Raw genomic sequence first — 21,926 nt, forward strand, 5'->3', positions numbered from 1 at the left:
ATATCACCATATTTTTTTTCTACAGTTTGCATTACAAGTTTTCTGAAATGTAATTAATTATGTTGTAATTATCATACATATCTAGAACATCTAAACATTGAATAACGCAAGGTTTTTTTTTGTCATTAGAACTAAAAGTTTTTCCAGAGGAGATTTTGGATTTCTATTTTAATCACTCCATAAATAAGAAAATACTGCCAACAGACAGAAAACAAACACATTTTCAGGAACATTCAGCATTCAGGAACTCCAAAATGAGAACAAAAAAATTACCTAAAAAATTACTAAATGATGGCTGTCTGTCATTGGTCAGTCTAACAGATAGTCCCGCCCCTCTATGACATGATTGGTGGATGTACAGTGACTTGAATTAAACAGTCACACAGCAAACTCACACAAAGCAGCTGTAAAGGTTATTATAATTATAGTTATTGTAGACTTACAGCTCACCTCTAGTCCTCATCTTACAGTTTCCTACACAACAGAGGACATATGATCTCACACACACACACACACACACACACACACACACAGAGAGAGAGAGAGGATTCATTTCACCACTGCAGTGCTGGTGTGTAATAAGTGTGAATCTCTCATTCAAACCTCCAGGAGTTGGACTCTTTCTGCGGTGTCTTTTGCTCCTCTAATGAGAGTCAGTGGCGTTTAGTTTCCAATGTTCTTCAACATATCTTCTGTGTTTCACAAATGAATTAAAGTCCTTCTGATTTAGAACAAAATAAAGAGTAAATGATGATGCAAAATGTTTTTTTTTTTGGCTGAAGAATCCCTTTAAATCTTGTTTCTGGTCCTGTTGAGTGATGTTAATGTGCCGCTCTGATCTCACAGCAGCAGATCACAGGAATCAAACCAGGTGTCAGTTCAGTGTGTGTGTGTGTGTGTGTGTGTGTGTGTGTGTGTGTGTGTGTGCGCGCAGACATGTCAAGACCAGACGCTTTGATATGCATGATCTCAGCACTTCTGACGAGAATGTGTGTGCGTCGTAAAAGAAACTCTTCCTCTCCAGCTTCATAACTCCACCTTCACAAACACACACACATTCCAGACACATTCCTTTCTATTTCCCTCCCATCGTCTGAGACGCTCTACACACTCGCTACAGAATAGCCTGGCATTAATGTCTGGAAGTACATGGGGGGCACTTCCTGTTAGACAGGAAGTATAAAGGATCACCTGGAAGTATTTTCCCAGACAGACTGACTCATATATATATATATATATATATATATATATGAGTGGAAAAGTCTTATTCTTACGAGGGAATATCAGTCAAAATCTGTCTGTGCATGATTGTACAGACTGTACTATAGTAAAACTGATTTACACAGGAACTGAACACAAAACTATCAGCACTGTGTGAACAAATGATGAAAACAGCTAAAGCACTTGAGGTCATGTACATCTTGATGATGGGTTTTTTTCAGCTTTTGTCTTCTGAAGATGTAAAAAGAAAAAAAAAACATTACTATAGTCACGCCGTTTGTTGTAGTTCTTGTAAAAGGCTTTTTAAAAATGAAATATCTCCCTTTGGAGTTGACTTTGAGATCTGTGTAACTTTGTAGATCTTTTTTATGCTCAAACACACACACTGACTAAAATTCAAAGAGAGAGAAAACATAATAGGAGCCCTATATTCTCTAAATCAGGCAGATCTGGTTTGAGTTCATACTCTTTACTCAGGGTTAAAACAGTTATCAGTCACAGAGTAAGACACGTTCTGTCTGTCAGTGTCATCAGAGACCACAGTTCACACTTCTTCATAACACCGAGACGTGTGAAAATAAAGCTCAAGTAGCTTTGCATCTGCAGCCCTTTAGTTTGCTCTCTGCAACAAACTGATGTTCTGGTTTCCTGAATCTCCTTCGAACGCTCATATAAACCTTCACGACAGTGTTTCCACAGAGCGTTTGACACACAGGTGAGAGTCTCCACGACGCCTCAAGACTCAAGTCCAGACAAGTTCAACTGAAACTGAAAACTCATGCGAGATGCTGTGAACTCGGGAAAACTGGGGGATTTTCTGTACTTTGACCAACTGAGCAACGACATCAGACGTGTCAACAACAAACAGCACAGACACGCACACAAATCAATCAGAAATCATCCATCTGATCTGGTTTGAATGGCTTTGAATCTGTACCTATGTGTCCAAACAATTCAATTCAATTCCACACTGCACATTCACAGCAGTGTGAAACAGATGGCATTCAAACCTACATCCACTAGGTTATCATTGTAACCACTAAACCACACACTTCAAACTCTTAAGCAATTGTTTAACTAGACAAATCAGATGCTGGAATTGTTCATATCTTGGTCTTTAACCACTAAACCACAAGAATAACACAACTAAGCATAATAGCATCCTGCATTTAGAAATCAACACGTGTAATTCAAGTGTTTAACTAGATTAACCAGATTCTAAAAGTTCACAACTCTTAGTTTTTAAGTAGTTTAACCAGCTGGTTTGAAGTCCCGATTCTTTTGAATAATCCATTCTTAAATTCGGAGGTCACAAATCCAGATCTTTTACCACTTAACCACATCACCCATCATTCCTGCAACGTTACCTCAAACCTTCCTGTTCTTTAACCACTACGCCACATCAGCACACCTTTAAAGACACAATAGACTGATCGGGAGTTAGTTTGACGATGGGATTCGAACCCACGACCTTCGAGTTACCCAGCATTTACACATGTATCGATTCGAAGCACGGTTCACGGGTGTGTTTGAGGAGTTTCTTACCCTGCTGAACCAGATGCTGATCTGGGTCTCGGACAGCACCGCCAGGTAGAAGCGTTGCGCGCTGGGCTCGATCAGGAAGGGCCGCTCGCTGCTCCGGAGCGGGCAGAGGAGCCTCCGCGGCCAGCCGCTCAGAAAATACATCACGATCCGGTTCCGAGCCAAATCACTGCGACACCGGGGCGGACAGACTCCCTCCCGCGGCCTCCATCCACCGGAACCGAACTACAGCTCGACACGGACTCGGTTCAGTTCAGTCCGGGATCATCGCAGCGGGATCCGGTGCCAGCTCGGATGATCTGAATCCAAAATCCGCTTTATTTGCGACTGCGAGCGAGAAAGTGTAGAAGTAAAGCCGTGTAACGTGTGTCGGCTCGGTGTCGCGGGGTTCGCGGCTCTCACTGCGCCACGGGACCGCTGGACTCTGTGATCCAAATGGAAGTTTTGGATCCGAATTTGTCCCGTGAATCCTCCACCGTCGCCATCTTTAGTCTCTTATTTATCTCCGGTCTGCTCGCTGCTTCTGAACGCTGTAGAGCGGGAACGGGATTTATACGCGCAGTTATGACCTTTACCGCCAGAAGAGGGCGCGAAGCGGCCCACAATACACTGCGGTTAACGGAAAACTAATTTAGATCGCACTGACAGGGATTTAAACGATTTTTACAAACTGACATTTTCTTATAACCATAACTTTATTTTATTGTTTTGGTTTACACACACACACACATATCTATATAGCGGAAGTTTTAATTATCACAGTAAGTTTGTCGCCTGCTCTTGGTCCCGCTCGATTTCTGATATTCATGACGTAACGTAACATGTTGGCGTAAAACGTCAGTTCCTCTGAGTTAGAATTCGAACGTCCGGTTCGATGCGCAGACCCGCGCGCCTCCTGCCGGAGAAACTGAGCAACTGCAGGCGTTAATATTGGCACTCATATAAATAACTAAATTGTGTAAAAATAATTATAACGTCTAAATACTTATAAAAAATATGTATTTATAAAATAAATGAATTTAAAAAGCTTGGTTTTGAATCAGTTCTTATTTTGAGTTATACTTGTGTTAGGCATTAATAAAATAGTTAGCACTGTATTTATTTATATTGTTTTATTTGATATTAAACAGGTCCAAAATGTACACTCACCGAGATCAACATTTTGGGATCAGTAAGATTTTTATTTTTTTAAAGAAGTCTCTTCTAATCTGGATTTACTTGAACAAAAACACAGAAAAAACACTAATATTGTGAAATATTATTGCAATTTAAAATACAGGTTTTCTATTTTAATGTATTTTAAAATATAATTTATTTCTGTGACCAAAGCTGTATTTTCAGCATCATTCCTCCAGTCTTCACACTTTTGAAAGGCAGTGTATATTTGCATTGTTTCCTGATTTGTAAACGTGATTTATTTGACATTAAAATCATTCACAATTGAAAGCCTCAGGAAAATAAACAACCAGCCACAAATAAAATAATTCAGCATTTATTTTAAATTAAGCATCATTAAGTTAAACACAGAAAATCCGCTCCGTTTTTTTTCCATTTAAAAAAAAATTATATATGTCATATATTAATATTAAATACGTATACAGACATAAAAAAAAATTATAATTAAAGGTATACTAATAAAATTATATATATATATATATATATATATATATATATATATATATATATATATATATATATATATATATATATATATATCGATTAATAAATATAATTTAATAAATATATTATGAATATAGTATATAATTAAATGTATATATTAAAATAATATTTAATATGGGTTAAATAATAATTGTTACTTAATATACAACGATACGACCAGGGCTTAAATTAAACCAGGATTAGGATTTAGCTCAATTACCACATTCAAATATTTTTTTATAAATGTACCACAGCAAAAAGAAAAAAAAAGCATCACTGGTGTGCATCTTGAGACAAAACGAAGGCACCGATTTATTCTGAGATCAATCCATGCAAGTTTCTTTCAGCTGAAACAGCTTTAGTCTAAGACTTGTCTGTGAACCCGGTGAACCATTTATATTATTAAATGATTTAAAGTGATGAGTGATTAACAGTGTTCTGCTCTTTCTGAGTCTCCTGCACAGCTGCTGGACTCCAAAAGCGGCTGATGAACGGAGAGATGATGGGCTCCAGGCTTGCTTTTTATACTTTTCATCTGAATCTTCACAATCATTTTAAATATCATGATTAATTCGGTCTGTTAGCTCGATGATCGCTATTTACAATCAGAAATCAGATCTAGAAACAAACACACGCTTCAGTTTTATGTTCTTATCATATATATATATATATATATATATATATATATATATATATATATATATATATATATATATATATGAACAGATACTCACATATTTAAATGAAAAATACGATAAAAGCCTTCAATCTGTGAAAAACTCACATTGTTGTGAGACGCTGAGATTGTGTCGTCAGAGTGACGCCGCTGGCGAAGATGTTACTGTCGCCACCCAGCGGTGGGGAGGAGCAACGACACACACAGAACTATAATAATAAAATAAAATAAAATAAAATAAAATAAAATAAATAAATAAATAAATAAATAAATAAATAAATAAATAAATAAAATAAAATAAAATAGTTATGTATGTATACAGTAATTCGCAATGACACCCACAGAACAAAATAAAATAAATAAAATAAAAAGTTCTGTCTAAACCTAGGGTTAAACCTAACCCTAACCCTAACCCAGTAATTAAAAAGACATAAAATTTAGCTGAACTATACAAATTTATGACAACATGCATTTGCACTATTTACATTTACATTTATTCTTTTTGTTTTCATCCAAAACAGCTTACATATCAAAAACAATGTCTCATGTAATCTGCAATAAGCGTTAACCTGCAACTGTTAGTTAAAAGAGTTATTTTTAACCGATTTAACCCATAACTATTAGTTTTTTTTTATTATCATTATTATATATATTTTTATGAATGAATTTGTTTAGGATGATTCAGTGATGCAACTTAAATAAAACCAGTCAGTTTAGATTTACCATTTAAGGATACGCTACTATTAACATTTTACTATATGTATATTGTAAATATTTATGATACAAAGCTATTAAAAACACATGATATAGAAAAACTAACCAAAGAAGTGCTTTTCAAAAAGACTTTTATTGAAATTTCTTATAAATCCACAGGAGAAGTCTTCATTTATATACAAAACTGTACAATTATTTGTGCAGTCTGAATATAGAAATCTACGAGCCGGACAGATGCAGAAGACACAGTCTGTGTTGGAAGATGCAAGGCCACTGAGTTCAGTTCATACACAGATAAAGGCAAGATTCAGCTTTATTTAGCTACACCTGAATTGACACCAAACACTTTTAAACCACGTTACATTCAGTCTTAAACACCAGCATTTGAACTCAAACATCTTTTTTTATTTCCATTCACATCCAAGCGAATCAAAGTTGAGTGCAATATTCGTTTTTTTGATTGATCTCAATCATGTCTGGCACATCAATATAACAACATAAAATAAATCAGAAACCTCAAATAAAATGGCTCAGAGATCGAACCCAGTGACCATCTCGAAAAACACAGTGCGTTAAACGTGCAGCTTCAGAATTAGATTCAATATCGTGGATTTTAGTGCAATATGATAATACATACCTTGAGTAATGAGAAGAGGTTATTATGTTATGATTTTGCACCGAAGCATCTAGTTTAAGGAAAGCCAGTATTAACACGTTAAACAGTAACATGGCAAAACATGCGTGTGATTCTGTGCGCTAAACCACGAGAACATACAGATTGAACCGCTCAAAATACTTCTGTATTAGTTCAGTAACACTACAAGAACTGCAATCGCATTACAATCCTGCAATCTAATAATACTAACAAACCTCTCCTGTAAAATCATTCAGACAGCGTCTGTGTTCAGTGTTTGAGGATCAAAGATCACATCGACAGACTGCAGACCTGAGATCACACTACAACTCAACAGTTTCTTTTTATGTTTTTTATTAATTCTCTTCTGCTCAACAAGCCTGCATTCATTTGATCTAAAATACATAATATAATACAATTTAAAATAACTGCTTTCTATGTGAATATATTTTAAAATGTAATTTATTTCTGTGATGAAAGTTACATTTTCAGCATCATAACTCACCTCATAACTCACAGTCACCTGATCTTTAAGAAATAGATTTCTGCCCAAGAAAAAAAATTCTTCTTCTTCTTCTTCTTATTATTATTATTATTAGCAATATTTAAAAGAGTTGAGAATTATTTTTTCATGTTTCTTTGATGAATGGAAAAATCTAAAGATCAGTATTTATCTGAAATAAAAAGCTAAAACGCATAAATCAGAATATTAGATTGTTTTCTGAAGGATCATGTGACTAGAGTATTGATGGAATCACAGGAATAAATTAGATAATAAATGTATTCGAACAGAAAATGGTAAAAATGGATTGAATAAATCCAGGCTTAGTGAGCAGACTTAAAACATACTGTTCAAAAACTTTTGACTGGTAGTGATATATTCCACAACATCAGATCAACAAATACTGAATTATTCAGTCGTAACTTTAGTATTGTACACTTCTGAAATCAAGGCACAGTGATGAGATGTCAGCTCTTAACTGAATTAAATCAACGCAGTGGTTTGTAACTAAAGGCACAGCAGGTTCAGTCACATGTGGGTTGTTCACACCGGACGCTTGCGTTAATGTTTGTGTATCACTGCTTCTGTTCTGTTGCACTGACCTCAGTCCAGCTGTTTAATGCAGGAACACGTCATGTGTGAACGGACCACTTGGTAACACGAATATAAAGTTGTTTTGTTTGGCCTTTTAAGAGGTTATAAGTTCTGAACATAGTGTCTGATTGTTAAAGGTGCTGCAAGTGATTTCAGGAGCTTATCAGCTTCAATCGGACACGCCCTTGACTCCGCCCACTATCACACACACACGCCTTCTGAGCTAAACCCCGCCCAGTAAATGACACACATGTCCCCTATATGACAAACCCTGCCACACACTCTGTATGAGAAACTCCACCCACTGAGACACACCCTCTGTGTCAAGCTCCGCCCACTGACACAAGCCCCTATTAAACTCCTCCCACTAAAAGACACACACACACCTTTTATATCAAACTCCACCTGCTAAGACAGACACGCCCTCTGTATCAAACCCCGCCCACCAAACCGAGGCCTGCAAATCTGAACATGCAAAATGACTGACAGGGTTTCTGATTGGCAAAAAAAAAAAAAAAAAAAAAAAAAAACAGGCCACTCCCCTTCACTCTTAAAAAAAAAAAAACTAAATTAAATTTGTTTGTATATGAATTGCATTTAACATTTGAATCACTCAGTTTTACCAAACCAAAGAACTTAATGTGATGCATATATGTCCGTCATGTATAAATGAAGCCAGTCAGATTTCTGTAATAGCACAAATAAACAGAATGTGTTCTAAATACACAATACAAGTAACCAGCTTTATATATTTAACATCAATAAATCAACTTGTTTAAATCTCATGCATTCAAACTAACTGAATATTGCTTGTTCCACAATCATATCTGATGTTTTAACTTTTGTATAAATGCATTTAGAAAAAAAAAAGATTATTTAAATAAAATCTAATAAATTCAAAAAGTTAATTATTTTTCATTTCATTCAGAAATCTGACCTCATTGTGTTTGACTGACCAATATGCATTACATTAAGTTTATATTAGTTTGTGTTAAAACAATATAAGCCATATTTTACATGCAATTCAAATACATAAATCTTAATTTCACTAAGTAACGAGTAATAAACGGACAGCAAGAGATGCGGGTGTCACTTGAGTCAGAATCGAGTGTGACGTGATTTCACAACATTTGATGAGTGATACTCCTAAACAATCACTGACAGCAGCTTTAAATTGGCTCAAAGTGTTCAAATATGAAAGGAAACAGATGCTGAATGAGCCTGAAGTGTGTGTGTTCTTCAGTCCTTCATCCAGATGCTCGTTTGCTCACAGCGTCAGTCCTGAGAAATCTGTGTGTGAATCAAGACGACTGACACACACACACACACACACACACACACTGCTCTTCTGAGAGTGACAGCATCTGTGACACACACACACACAGCTGCTTAAGACTCGTCCACAGGTGTCAGGCCGATATAAGTGCCATTTTTCTCGTCTTGATCGTCCGCTTTGTCGCTTACAGGAGCATATGATGTGTCTTTCTTCGCAGACGGCTTAAAGAAAGAAAGAAAACACAAAAGGTTGATTTAGTGTGTGTGTGCGTGTTACTAGTATGAAATACACTTGCAAGTACAAGAACATACTACAAGTTCATGTACTCGAGTACAACACACTCTTAGAAAAAAGGGGGTTCTATATAGAACCATAGGGTTTTTTACTTAACTCCAAAGAACCTTTTATGCTAAAAAGGTTCTATAATGACAAGAAAGAACCCTTTTGGCACAAAAGTTCTTTAGGCTATTATTCATTCATATATTACATTATTCTGGAACATTTTGTATTTGAAATTAAATTATTGTTTGTAGTAACTTAATATCACATTTTAATCATGCAGATTTTTGGAGAAAAACTTAAATGGCACTCTTCGTGTGATATTGATTAACTACATAAAATGATATAAATATATGACCCCCATATAACATTTTCTAACCCCCATATCTTGAATATTGTGATCATTCACATGCATTCATAAATGCATTTGAATACACGAATAATGCAGTGAAAGAACGCACTCAAGATGCACACGCGCACTAGTATGACTTCATCATGTAACTTTACATTAGCCTAGATGCGTGCACTTTTTAGGCACGATTTGTTTAGTTTTTGAATATACTTGATACTGTTAAAAGGCACATCATTAAAACAAAAAATACGAGTTCACATATCACACCTAAACACGCTTGGAAAACGTAATTAGAACTAGCTACTAAATTAGTTAAAAATGCCTATGCATATACAGCTATGATTCGCGAACCCCAAACTGAATCAAATGATTCGTGACCCTGCTCAAAACTTCGCAAGCTCCGAACTCCCGAAATGACTCAAATGATTCACGCTCCGAGCTCCCGAACTGATTCAAATGATTCGCGACCCCGCTCCGAACTCTAGAAATGATTCAAATGATTCGCGAACCCGCTTTGAACTCCCGAACTGACTTAAATGATACACGAACCCGCTCCGAACTCCAGAGCTGATTAAAATGATTCACGCTCCGAACTCCCGATCTGACACAAATAATTTGCGAATCCGCTACGAACTCCCGAACTCCCGAACTGATTCAAATGATTTCGCGATCCCTCTCGGAACTCCCGAACTGACTCAAATGATTCGAGAACCCGCTTTGAACTCCCGAACTGACTCAAATGATTCGAGAACCCGCTTTGAACTCCCGAACTGACTCAAATGATTCGCGAACCCCAAACTGACACAAATGATTCGCGAACCCGCTCCGAACTCCCGAAATGACTCAAATGATTCGCGAAACCGCACTGATCCCGCTCCGAACTCTCAAACTTACTCAAATGATTCGCGAACCAGCTCCGAACTCTCGAACTGATTCAAATGATTCGCGATCCCGCTCCGAACTCCCAAACTGACTCAAATGATTCGCGATTCCCAAACTGTGTGTGTTGTTCATTGTAAGCATACTTCAGAATCTCAGCAGAAGTACTTTGAATTTGGATGCTGCACTACTCACATACTAATTAATGATTCATGTTTAAAAGTGAAGTGTAAAATAAATTATATAAATATTTTATTTGACTAAGTAATAACAGTAATATTTCAGTCTTTATATATTAATAATTGAATTAAAAAATAAGCAAAATAATAATGTTTCTATTTAGATGTTGCTATTTGTTAAAATGTACATGGTTTCCAAAAACACTGTGAATGTAAACCGAGACAGCCATCACAGCTAAAATATAATGTGTACCAATAACCTCTTTTGTTGTTTTTGTGTAAACTGATATTGCAGATCTGGAGAAAAATGCACCAATATATATGGCAATATCAATCTTGATCTAAAGGAATAAATATCATACATTTCTGTAAATAACCGAGCGGCACTAGACAGATGACATTTACATCCAAATGCTAGTTAATCTAATAATTCCGAGCACAAAGTGAAGCCATAAATCGTTTCTACGATTAAAAGATTGTATATAGTGCATTTCAATGTTTTCTGTAACATTTCTTAAATGTGAAAACCTCAGAACATGTTTTTGTTGGTTTGACGGCAGCCTTAGTGTGTTTGAACCGAGCTGACACATTTTAGGGTTTCACTTTGGTGGGAAAGTGGAGAAAAATGGGTTTTTCTGAAAGGTCTCAAGTTTCTCACACACAGACGTTCAGACAGGGTGTTGTGTGTGGTTGTATTACCTTGTTCTGATTGAAGCGGATGACAAGAATGATACAGACGAGCAGCAGAATGACTCCCAGAGCCACGATGAGGAGCGGGAAATAAGAGACCAGAGTCACGATGAGCAGCAGCTTCTGAATCCTCGCCGCCGAGACGTCGTCAATCACCACCGACTGCAAACACAGCAGAAAAACACCCGGCGGTTTACAGGAGACGAAAGCGTTGGTCATTAATCATCCACTTCTGACGCTCACCTCATTCAGAAACAGAATGGGGAAGATGGTGCTGTTGAGATTCCTGGTCAAACTGAAGAAAAGAAAGGACACAGACACTCACGACTGTTTATCAACACACGATTAAATATATCGGACAGGAAAGCACCACTCACGGAAAGCCGGTCACTCTCTCGAGATGAATGTTGATCTGCGCTCGTTTCATGGCACGCACAGGCACTCCCATAGTCTGAGGAGAAACCAGGAGATCTGAGCCAGACTGAAGCCATCGAACCAGTTATATCACAAACACTGATGATAACCAGCACTTCAATCACAGCACAGCAGATCTTACAGGGTTCAGATCCAGAAACGTCTGGTGACGCTCGTGCACCGGAGAAATGCCATCGATGGCTTTGGCGTACTTCTCAGCGCCCAGATGAAAGTGAGGGAACGATACGACGACAGGAGCACCTGAGACACAATTACACCACAAAATCACTGTCTTTTTCTGATGCTTTAATCCAAAGACACTTGCACTGCAGTCAAGACATACATTTGATCAGTCCATGGATTCCCAAACTCAGATTCTCAGATTTTTCCTTTGTTGAAATTAAAAACTCTTATACTGCATGATGAAAATTACAAGTTAATATTTTTTTCACATGACATTATTTTCATGATGTTTAATTATTATCGTCGTAAAATAAGTAATGATTAAGGTAAAAATTAATAATATAAAATAGACATTAAATGATTAAATTAACTTGCATCACAAGAATATATTTATTTGTAAAATATTTCTGTTTAGAAAACAGCTATTTTAAATAGTAATATTTCACAATATTATCACTTTTACTCAAGAGACTTCTTTAAAAAATGGTTATTGCAAACAAATAAATGACTATATATATATTTATATATATATATGTGTGTGTGTGTGTGTGTGTGTGTGTTTTACAGAAATTTTGACTACACAGAAGAGACTTCTGAAAAAAATAATATATATATATTCATAAATCCAGTGTTTACATATTGTATATTCATGAATATGTGCTGTTCCTATTAAGTGAATAAAAAATAAATACTTTTTAATGTGTTTATAGAGTGAAATCTGGTATTTAGTTTCATGTATTACGGAATTACAGAATTATGCTCAGAACAACATACTATACACACTATTTCTGCAGTGTGCGATATGATTAATCACCTAGATGACCTTCTGCATGACCTCCTCAAAAGACTAAATAAACTGTTCAGCATCATGCAGCACACAGGCCACTGTTCCAGACTCTTCTTTATTCAGAAGTCTGTGACCTCGTCAGATAAAAGGATGTCCTCTAAACTCACAGAACATCTGTCATCACGAATGTTTTGTCGTCTAACAGCAGAAATGACGTCTCCTCCTTTGTCTTAATGCCTTCTCTGATACAAGCCCCCTGAGAGATGTAGAGCTTCATCCTGTCATGATGGTAAAGACGAACATCGTCTCACGAGAAGACCAGAGGAAATCCTCGAGCATGAAAACAATCAGGAGTGACTGCAAGTAACCCAGATGATTTAACGCCTCTGTTCTCAACACAGCAGGGAAATCAGACTCCTGCGTGACTGCGACAGAGGTGAAGTTTTTCAGCCCTATACACCTGTAATATGTCAGCACTTGAATGCTTTGGCAATATTGTAATCATGTGCTGATGCTCACATGAGCAATCAAACACACACAGATCTGAGAGGAAGGCCAGCAGTTATTATGTGTGCATGTTTCACTTCATGAATCAATCTAGTACTCAAAATCCATTTAGATTCAAATATATATCTTCACATCTGACATGAAGAAAGTCCCTAACAGACTAAAAATCCTCAGAAACACTTATTTACAGCTGCTTAAAACAGATAAAGATAATTCTGGACATGCAAGAAGCACTTTAGTAAAACTTTAGTTCTGATGAGCTTTTTGGGATTAATAACACATCTCGGGTAAGTCCTCATTCTTCACAGACTGTGTGTGTGTGTTTTAGTGGCTTTTGGGACACCATCAGATCTCTGTGCTCAGAAATGTGGCATGTGTTCAACATAAAAAACAGAAGGACGAGATGAGGAATGTGCTCGTGTCAGATCTGTGTAGCAGCAGATTTAAACGCTCAGAACACCCTAGCAACAGCATAGCAACAGCCTAAAACGCTCAAAACACCCTAGCAACTGCATAGCAACAGCCTTAAACACTCAAAACACCCTAGCAACTGCATAGCAACAGCCTAAAACGCTCAAAACACCCTAGCAACTGCATAGTAACAGCCTAAAACGCTCAAAACACCCTAGCAACTGCATAGCAACAGCCTTAAACGCTCAGAACAATCTAGCAACTGCATAGCAACAGCCTAAAACGCTCAAAACACCCTAGCAACTGCATAGCAACAGCCTTAAACGCTCAGAACAATCTAGCAACTGCATAGCAACAGCCTTAAACGCTCAGAACACCCTAGCAACTGCATAGCAACAGCCTTAAACGCTCAGAACAATCTAGCAACTGCATAGCAACAGCCTAAAACGCTCAAAACACCCTAGCAACTGCATAGCAACAGCCTAAAACGCTCAAAACACCCTAGCAACTGCATAGCAACAGCCTTAAACGCTCAAAACACCCTAGCAACTGCATAGCAACAGCCTAAAACGCTCAGAACACCCTAGCAACTGCATAGCAACAGCCTTAAACGCTCAGAACAATCTAGCAACTGCATAACAACAGCCTAAAACGCTCAAAACACCCTAGCAACTGCACTGAACACCCTAGCAACTGCATAGAAACAGCCTAAAACGCTCAAAACACCCTAGCAACTGCATAGCAACAGCCTAAAACGCTCAAAACACCCTAGCAACTGCATAGCAACAGCCTTAAACGCTCAAATCACCCTAGCAACTGCATAGCAACAGCCTTAAACGCTCAGAACAATCTAGCAACTGCATAACAACAGCCTAAAACGCTCAAAACACCCTAGCAACTGCACTGAACACCCTAGCAACTGCATAGAAACAGCCTAAAACGCTCAAAACACCCTAGCAACTGCATAGCAACAGCCTAAAACGCTCAAAACACACTAGCAACTGCATAGCAACAGCCTTAAACGCTCAAATCACCCTAGCAACTGCATAGCAACAGCCTTAAACGCTCAGAACAATCTAGCAACTGCATAACAACAGCCTAAAACGCTCAAAACACCCTAGCAACTGCACTGAACACCCTAGCAACTGCATAGAAACAGCCTAAAACGCTCAAAACACCCTAGCAACTGCATAGCAACAGCCTAAAACGCTCAAAACACACTAGCAGCTGCATAGCAACAGCCTTAAATGCTCAAATCACCCTAGCAACTGCATAGCAACAGCCTTAAACGCTCAGAACACCCTAGCAACTGCATAACAACAGCCTTAAACGCTCAAAACACCCTAGCAACTGCATTGAACAACCTAGCAACTGCATAGAAACAGCCTAAAACGCTCAAAACACCCTAGCAACTGCATAGAAACAGCCTTAAAGGCTCAGAACACCCTAGCAACTGCATAGCAACAGCCTAAAAAGCTCAGAACACCCTAGCAACTGCATAGCAACAGCCTAACACGCTCAGAACACCCTAGCAACTGCATAGAAACAGCCTTAAAGGCTCAGAACACCCTAGCAACTGCATAGCAACAGCCTAAAACACTTTAAACGCCCAAGCAACTGCATTGAAACATCAACAAAACAACAAAACATCAAAGCTACTCCAAGACAACTGCCTAAAATATTTATAACAGCCTAGTAACTCCATAGTAACTGCATAAGAATGCCGATTAGCAATAATTAAAGTATACAATTAAATAAATGTTTAAAGGAAATTAGAATGAAATTGAATATTAAATGAAACATATGCATGTGAGCTGTGTTCATGTACGTGTAAATCACATATAGACATTAGCGCACCTTTCCGACACACAGACACATCCATCACGCCGTCGTCTAGGCAGTTGTTCGGCGTCAGGCAGAATCCCTCGTTCTCCGGGTTGTTCTTGGCGCTGGCAAACACGGCTCGGGGCGGTGTGAAGCGGTACGCTGGGATGCCCTTCACCTCCACCTCCTTCTCAAAGCGCATGTGGATGGACCTGCACAAGAGTCACATAACAACACACGCTGAACACGACCTTTGACCCCTGAGCCTGTGTTCAATATTCAGTGTTCACTACTGAGTAAGCATTCAGAAACCTGCTTTTAATGGACAGGAAAAGCTGAGTAACAAACAGCGGTCTTGTGATCAAGCGTGTTTCTGAGCTGATTCTGATTAGAGGAAAGGAGTTTTCCAGACCGACCGCAGCATGATTAAACCGTGTACAAAGGTTACACACTCAGCTTCTGCGGCCGGCTTTCCCTAAAAAATCCAGGTGAGGAGTCAGTGGAAAAGGACAAGGACAGCACACTAAGCCAAGGGCCGCCGCTCACACTCGACTAGGTTAAAAGTGTCTTGAAAACCTTCCAGATCAGAGTCTGTTCTTCAGAAAACACGAGTGACGGCAGAACACACCAGATTCTTTCTGCACCGAACAAGACGGGCAGTTTAGGGCAGTTCCCACTGAAAACAGAGATCAGGGTGAGACGGACAGGTCAGCTGGATTTCAGGTCAAAGGTCAAAGGAAGGCCAGAACAGATATTATATGGTGTATTAAAATAAAAGCGTGCATCACTCGCCATTCTTCATCAGCTGACACACACAGAGAGGAAACTGAAGAGGAATACCCAAAATACATCCTAAATGTTAAATAAATAAGTAGATGACAATGCATTGTATAAAAATATATTAATAAGTATATATATATTTAGAAAAGATTCCAAAAACCAAACATACTGAATATAAAGCTGAACCACATTACTCTTAAATAAAATAACATTTAAATGTTAAATAAATAAACAAACAAACAAGTAACAGATAATAGATTATATACCAATTAAATATGAAATACGTTTGATAAAATTATTTAAAAGTTTCTAAAAGGCAAATAAAAGGTTACAGTAACATAAAAAAAGATTTTAAAACCCTCTAACATACACAGGGGAAATAAAAACAGAACTGCATTGCTTTAAATAATAATAATAAATAAATAAATAAATAGAAAATTGTTAAAAATAGACCTGACAATAAATAAATATATATATATATATATATATATATATATATATATATATATATATATATATATATATTTACTAATTCATTTTGTAAAGTTAAAAGTACCTTTTAAAAAAGCACAGAGGGGAAACTAAAATGTTTATGACAGTACTCTGAAGTCCGAATAAAAAATAAAAATGAAATAATAAATAAATAAATAATGCATTATATAAAATTACACAATTAAGCCTATACATTTTATACATTTACTTTATCACAGTTAAAATCTAAACCACAATACTTTAAATAAATAAAATATAATTATTAAAATAAAATGTCATACTACATTGAATATTTCTGAGTTAAACGAAAAGTAATAAAACAGATAAACTCCTTGATTCCTGTGTGTAAAGTGTTACTATTCTCTTGCTTAAAACGGCATGCTTATTGTAAAATCCCATCCCGCAGAATATTCCTGTAATGATATTAGAGAGAACTGGAGTAAAGACTAACGGTCAGGCAGGAAGTCATAAGGATCAGACCTTCGGCTCAGTCTGAAGCTGATTCTCATCAGTGGAGGAGAGGTCGAGCAGATGAATACACATCTACTGACTCAGCACTTCTGCGTTTCCACACATTATCTCATGATCATTATCTTCAGCTCCTCCAACAGTTACAGTAAATCACCACTGCGGCTAATAACAACCCAAGATTATCAGCAACTACTGTTCTAAAACCAGCCCCGCTTATCTTAAAAAGACATTTTAACTAAGGCCGTGTCATTATGGTGTGGATATATGTCAATTATACTTGATATGTTCATATAGAAGCAACTGGAGTATTATTGTGTGTTCAGATCTAAACTGGGTTTATCCAGGATTGAAACACAAACATGAACTATGGTGAAATAATGCACATGTGTACAGAAGGACTGTTTAAAATCTAGAAGCTCAAAGAGCTGACTGTGTCCAAATAAGATTTATTAAGAGAAACTAGCATTTCTGAAATGATCCACAGCAGGGTTATTGTTAACTCAAACCAAAACGATTTTGTTAACTGCTGGAATAAAACTAAATATAATCTTTAAATGCACAAAAAAAATAAAAAAAATAAATAAACGAAAAATAGAAATACCTTATGTTAAATCACTAAAATTACACATTGGAAATAAAAAATGAAATAAAATTAAAACAGATTTTTTTTTTACTTTAATAGGAATATAAAAAACAAACAAAATATTAACAAAAATGATGAAATCACATAAAAAAGATACTAAAATTGAAAATCAAATTAAAACTGGAAATATAAAAAAAAATGAAATGAAAATAAATTTTTCATATTATATATATCATGAATAATATGTGAATCAAAATTAATATAAAACTCGTTGTGGTGTACTCAAGTAATATATTCTGTTCTATATTGTAAAATAATTAGCAGCTATTTAATTTAAATATATATATATATATATATTTAATTTCAATAGCCTACATTTTTAAATATACATTTTATAATCAAATATAAATTCTAAAAATATTTAAATATACTATTATAAATAAAAATATTAAATATTGATTATTATAAGCAGCGGAAGAGACACTGGCATCCTCATGTACTAAATTTTATAAAGTTCCCATGAAAAAGCTGCGTTATTGATTATATTTCAGCATGTTCTGAAGATCCGGATGGCAGGTGATTTCTGATCCTGTTCTGATCGAGAGACACACGTGCTGCCAAACACACACTGACATCAGCGTTCAGAAATAAATAACCACAGGAACGGCAGATGAGAACCGCTTCAGGACTTCAGCTGCATGCTCTATTGTCCATAACACGACCAGACGCAAGGTCATCCTGGACAAAGGCTTCATTTCGACATGAGCTCTTCCACACATCAGAGTTAGCACAAGAACTGATGTTGCCACAGCACTGCTATCATTGACTAACGGAGTTGCATTAATACACTGCTGATGGAGTCGTCTGAACCTCTGTCTGTGTCTGTGTCTGTGTCTGTACCTGCAGAGGTCAGGGGAGAAGACGTTGAGCCGCTCTTCTTTGCTCAGGAGCGCGTGGAAGCCGCTCCCGTCGCTGCCGTTGATCATGTTACTCTGGTTGGTTCTCCAGAACGACAGCTTCCTGAGACACAAAGCACATCAGCCATCGATCATCTCCAGCTGTGCCTCGTGAAATATGATATTCAGGATATTCAGGAGAATCGGAGACTGTACTTTTCTCCATTCCAGGTGAAAATGCGTCCGAAGTCCATGTAGTTCTGCGCTCCGGTGTGATACACGAACTCACCGTCATTACTGCCGTTTTTCTGAACAGCCCAGATATGAGACAGATATGACAATACAAATACTACATCTGTTTTAATTATATTATATTATGAAACAATTCTAACTTATTTCATCAAATAAATCATAATATATTAATTTATAAAATACTAAAATATTTATAATGATAACAAAAATATAATTTAATTCATCAATATTTATTCATTTGCATTAATTGTATTATTCATTAATTAAATATACATATTCAAAACATTATTAAAATAATATATACATGTAACATTTTTAAAAATATATATATATGTTACAGTAATCTAATAAACATAAATATATTGTATAACAATAATAAATCATACTAAATAATAAAACATTAATTTTATAGTTTTTTTCTAAAACATGCATTTGTTAAATAAATGTATAAAAATAATTAATACATTAATTAATCTCTGAGGACAAACAGATACACACAAGACATCTTCTTGTGTGTGTGTGTGTGTGTGTGTGTGTGCGTGTCTAAGTGTTTGTGTGTGTGTATGCGCACATGTGTGTTTGTGTGTGTCTAAGTGTGTGTGTGTGTGTGTGTGTGTGTTTGTGTGTGAGTGTGTGTGTGAGTGTGTCCGTGTGTGTGTGTGTGTCTAAGTGTGTGTGTGTGTGTGTGCGTGCGCGCATGTGTGTGTGTGTGTGTCTGAGTGTGTCCGTGTGTGTGTGTGTGTGTGTGTGAGTGTGTCCATGTGTGTGTGTGTGTGTGTGTGTGTCTGTGTGTAAGTGTGTTTGTGTATGTGTGTCTGTGTGTCTAAGTGTGTGTGTGTGTGTGTGTGTGTGAGAGAGAGTGAGTGAGTGTGTCCGTGCGTGTGTGTGTGTGTGCGTGCGCGCATGTGTGTGTGTGTGTGTGTGTGTTTGTGTGTGTGTGTGTATGAGTGTGTCCGTGTGTGTGTGTGTGTCTAAGTGTGTGTGTTTGTGTGTGTGTGTGTGTGTGTGTGAGAGAGAGAGTGAGTGTGTCCGTGCGTGTGCATGTGTGTGTGTGTGTGTGTGTGTGAGTAATGTTACTGGAGAAGTATCCTCAGATGTGTGTGTGATCTGAGACTCACGTTTATCATGAGACCGAAGTACTCATCTGTGTCGGGCTTTATGCTTTTGAGTCTGGTGAGGAGCGGGTCCTTGAAGCCCCAGAGCATCTCCTCCACGGTGTGTGTCATGAACAGAGTCGTGCCGATGGAGCCCATGTACATAGAGATACCGGAGGAAACCCAGAAACCCAGGCCTTTGATCCGATTAATCACGGCCTGCTCGAGAAACCAGAACCTGACGATCAGATCAACCGGACACACACACACACACACACACACACACATACACTCACCACGGCTGGGATGTTCACCGTCGTCACCACATCCACCTTCGGATCTCCAACTGATTTCTCAGGCAAGAAGACAAAACTCTTGACTGTATAAGCTGAGACCTTCGTCTCGTTGTCCACAAACGTCACGTTGCGTTTGGGCCTGTACTGTCTGGAGCACAAGACGAGTTGAGCACAAATAACACATTACATCTTTAACTGGCATTGTGTACAGAACCAGTGAATGAAGATGAGCTCCAAACCAGTAAAACAGCATTTCAGGAATATAATATAACATAGTTCTAGTGCAATACGCATGAAACCAGCAAAACAGCATTTAAATGAAAACGATAGCACTGCAGAATGAGGCACACAGCTGAATAAAGCAAATGATGATTGCAGGACAGAATAAATGATGCAGGAGGACAGGATGTGATGCATAATATATGATATTTGCATGTCAATGATTCATGTTTCAGTCTCTACGGATCAAGATCAGATGTTTCGAGAGTGTATCGATTCCTGCCGGAGTGTTTTCTGTTTGCTCTGAATTACCCAAGCTCTGAGCAAACAAGCCGTGCAGAGAAATACAGGTCAGGCCGCTGAACTGTCCTTGGTGAAGCGTTAACGGCACAGACTTTGATATTTGTTTAGGGTGTGACATGATAAACCTGCCGACATGAGGAGAGCATGACTGCAAACATCCTGATCAAACATCACAACCAGCGCAGCGTTGCATTTAATAATACACACACACACACATTCTTTAGTGGAGACAGTCAGTATATGCAAAATAGCAGAGGTGGCTGAACGCTGGCAGTATTTACCAGCAAATGTTACATTTAAGATTTTAATTTACACACAATTAATTTTATAATTTATGTATAAGTAAATATAATAATAATATAATAATAATATAATATAATAACTCTACTAACTATATATATTTTATATTTGTATTTTATTTATTTTATTTGTATTTGTATATATATATATATATTATAATTTTTTTAATTTTATTTTAACTATATATATATTAAAATTAAATTAAATTTATGCATTTAGCAGACGCTTTTATCCAAAGCAACTTACAGTGCATTCAGGCTATCAATTTTTACATATCATGTAAATATATATATATTAAATATTTAAATAAAAATATGTTTTTAAAAATATATATTATTATTAAAAATTTATAATATTTTCAAATAATTAAAAAAATACTTTAGATATTTAAATAATATTTATTTTTGATAATATCTTAAAATATATTCATTTATTTAAAAAAACATAGGTAATATTTATATTTTATACATTTATTTAGCTACATTTATTTTTTATTAATTTATCTTAAAGATTTATATATATATATATATATATATATATATATATATATATATATATATATATATATATATATATATATATATATTAATATGTATATTTGAACCTTTCTAGACCCTTTTTAAATACATATATGTTCAGATGCATGATGGGATCGATGCTTAAGAAACAATAAGTTACATAATGCAGAGAGAGTAATTTATGGAGATTACACAAATGTTGCAATATTAGTCCAACAATATCTTTAGATAGCAGCTGTTTAACATCATAACTACTGGTAACGTTGTGAGGTTTTGTTAGTTTAACTCTCAATCTCAAATTAGAGAGCAATAAAACGCTGGAAGATGAATTGTGCTTCTCTCTGGTGCTCAGTCTCTCTGGTCCTGTGTAAGTGGATGAGTCTGAGTCTTCCCTACGCA

At 36.6% G+C, this 21,926-nt stretch overlaps 2 protein-coding genes across 2 annotated transcripts in view; both read right to left on the reverse strand.

The window, feature by feature from the left end:
- LOC113039064 (RAB6A-GEF complex partner protein 1-like) overlaps positions 1-2,907 on the reverse strand; it is a 35,318-nt gene extending 32,411 nt beyond the window's left edge. The window contains exon 1 of the mRNA XM_026196940.1: positions 2,767-2,907. Within this exon, the coding sequence (XP_026052725.1) occupies positions 2,767-2,907 (141 nt within the window). The remainder of the gene's footprint in view (positions 1-2,766) is intronic.
- A 3,019-nt stretch (positions 2,908-5,926) lies between these two features.
- Positions 5,927-21,926, reverse strand: part of LOC113039073 (lysosome membrane protein 2-like) — a 23,167-nt gene continuing 7,167 nt past the window's right edge. The window contains exons 3-12 of the mRNA XM_026196969.1: positions 20,188-20,335; positions 19,916-20,110; positions 18,762-18,853; positions 18,550-18,669; positions 15,357-15,535; positions 11,754-11,872; positions 11,575-11,648; positions 11,441-11,492; positions 11,207-11,359; positions 5,927-9,039 (exon numbers count right to left, since the gene is read on the reverse strand). Of these exons, the coding sequence (XP_026052754.1) occupies positions 8,932-9,039; positions 11,207-11,359; positions 11,441-11,492; positions 11,575-11,648; positions 11,754-11,872; positions 15,357-15,535; positions 18,550-18,669; positions 18,762-18,853; positions 19,916-20,110; positions 20,188-20,335 (1,240 nt within the window). The 3' untranslated portion in view covers positions 5,927-8,931. The remainder of the gene's footprint in view (positions 9,040-11,206; positions 11,360-11,440; positions 11,493-11,574; positions 11,649-11,753; positions 11,873-15,356; positions 15,536-18,549; positions 18,670-18,761; positions 18,854-19,915; positions 20,111-20,187; positions 20,336-21,926) is intronic.

This window comes from Carassius auratus, chromosome 21 (assembly GCF_003368295.1).
Source record: "Carassius auratus strain Wakin chromosome 21, ASM336829v1, whole genome shotgun sequence".
Taxonomy (NCBI): Eukaryota; Metazoa; Chordata; class Actinopteri; order Cypriniformes; family Cyprinidae; genus Carassius; species Carassius auratus.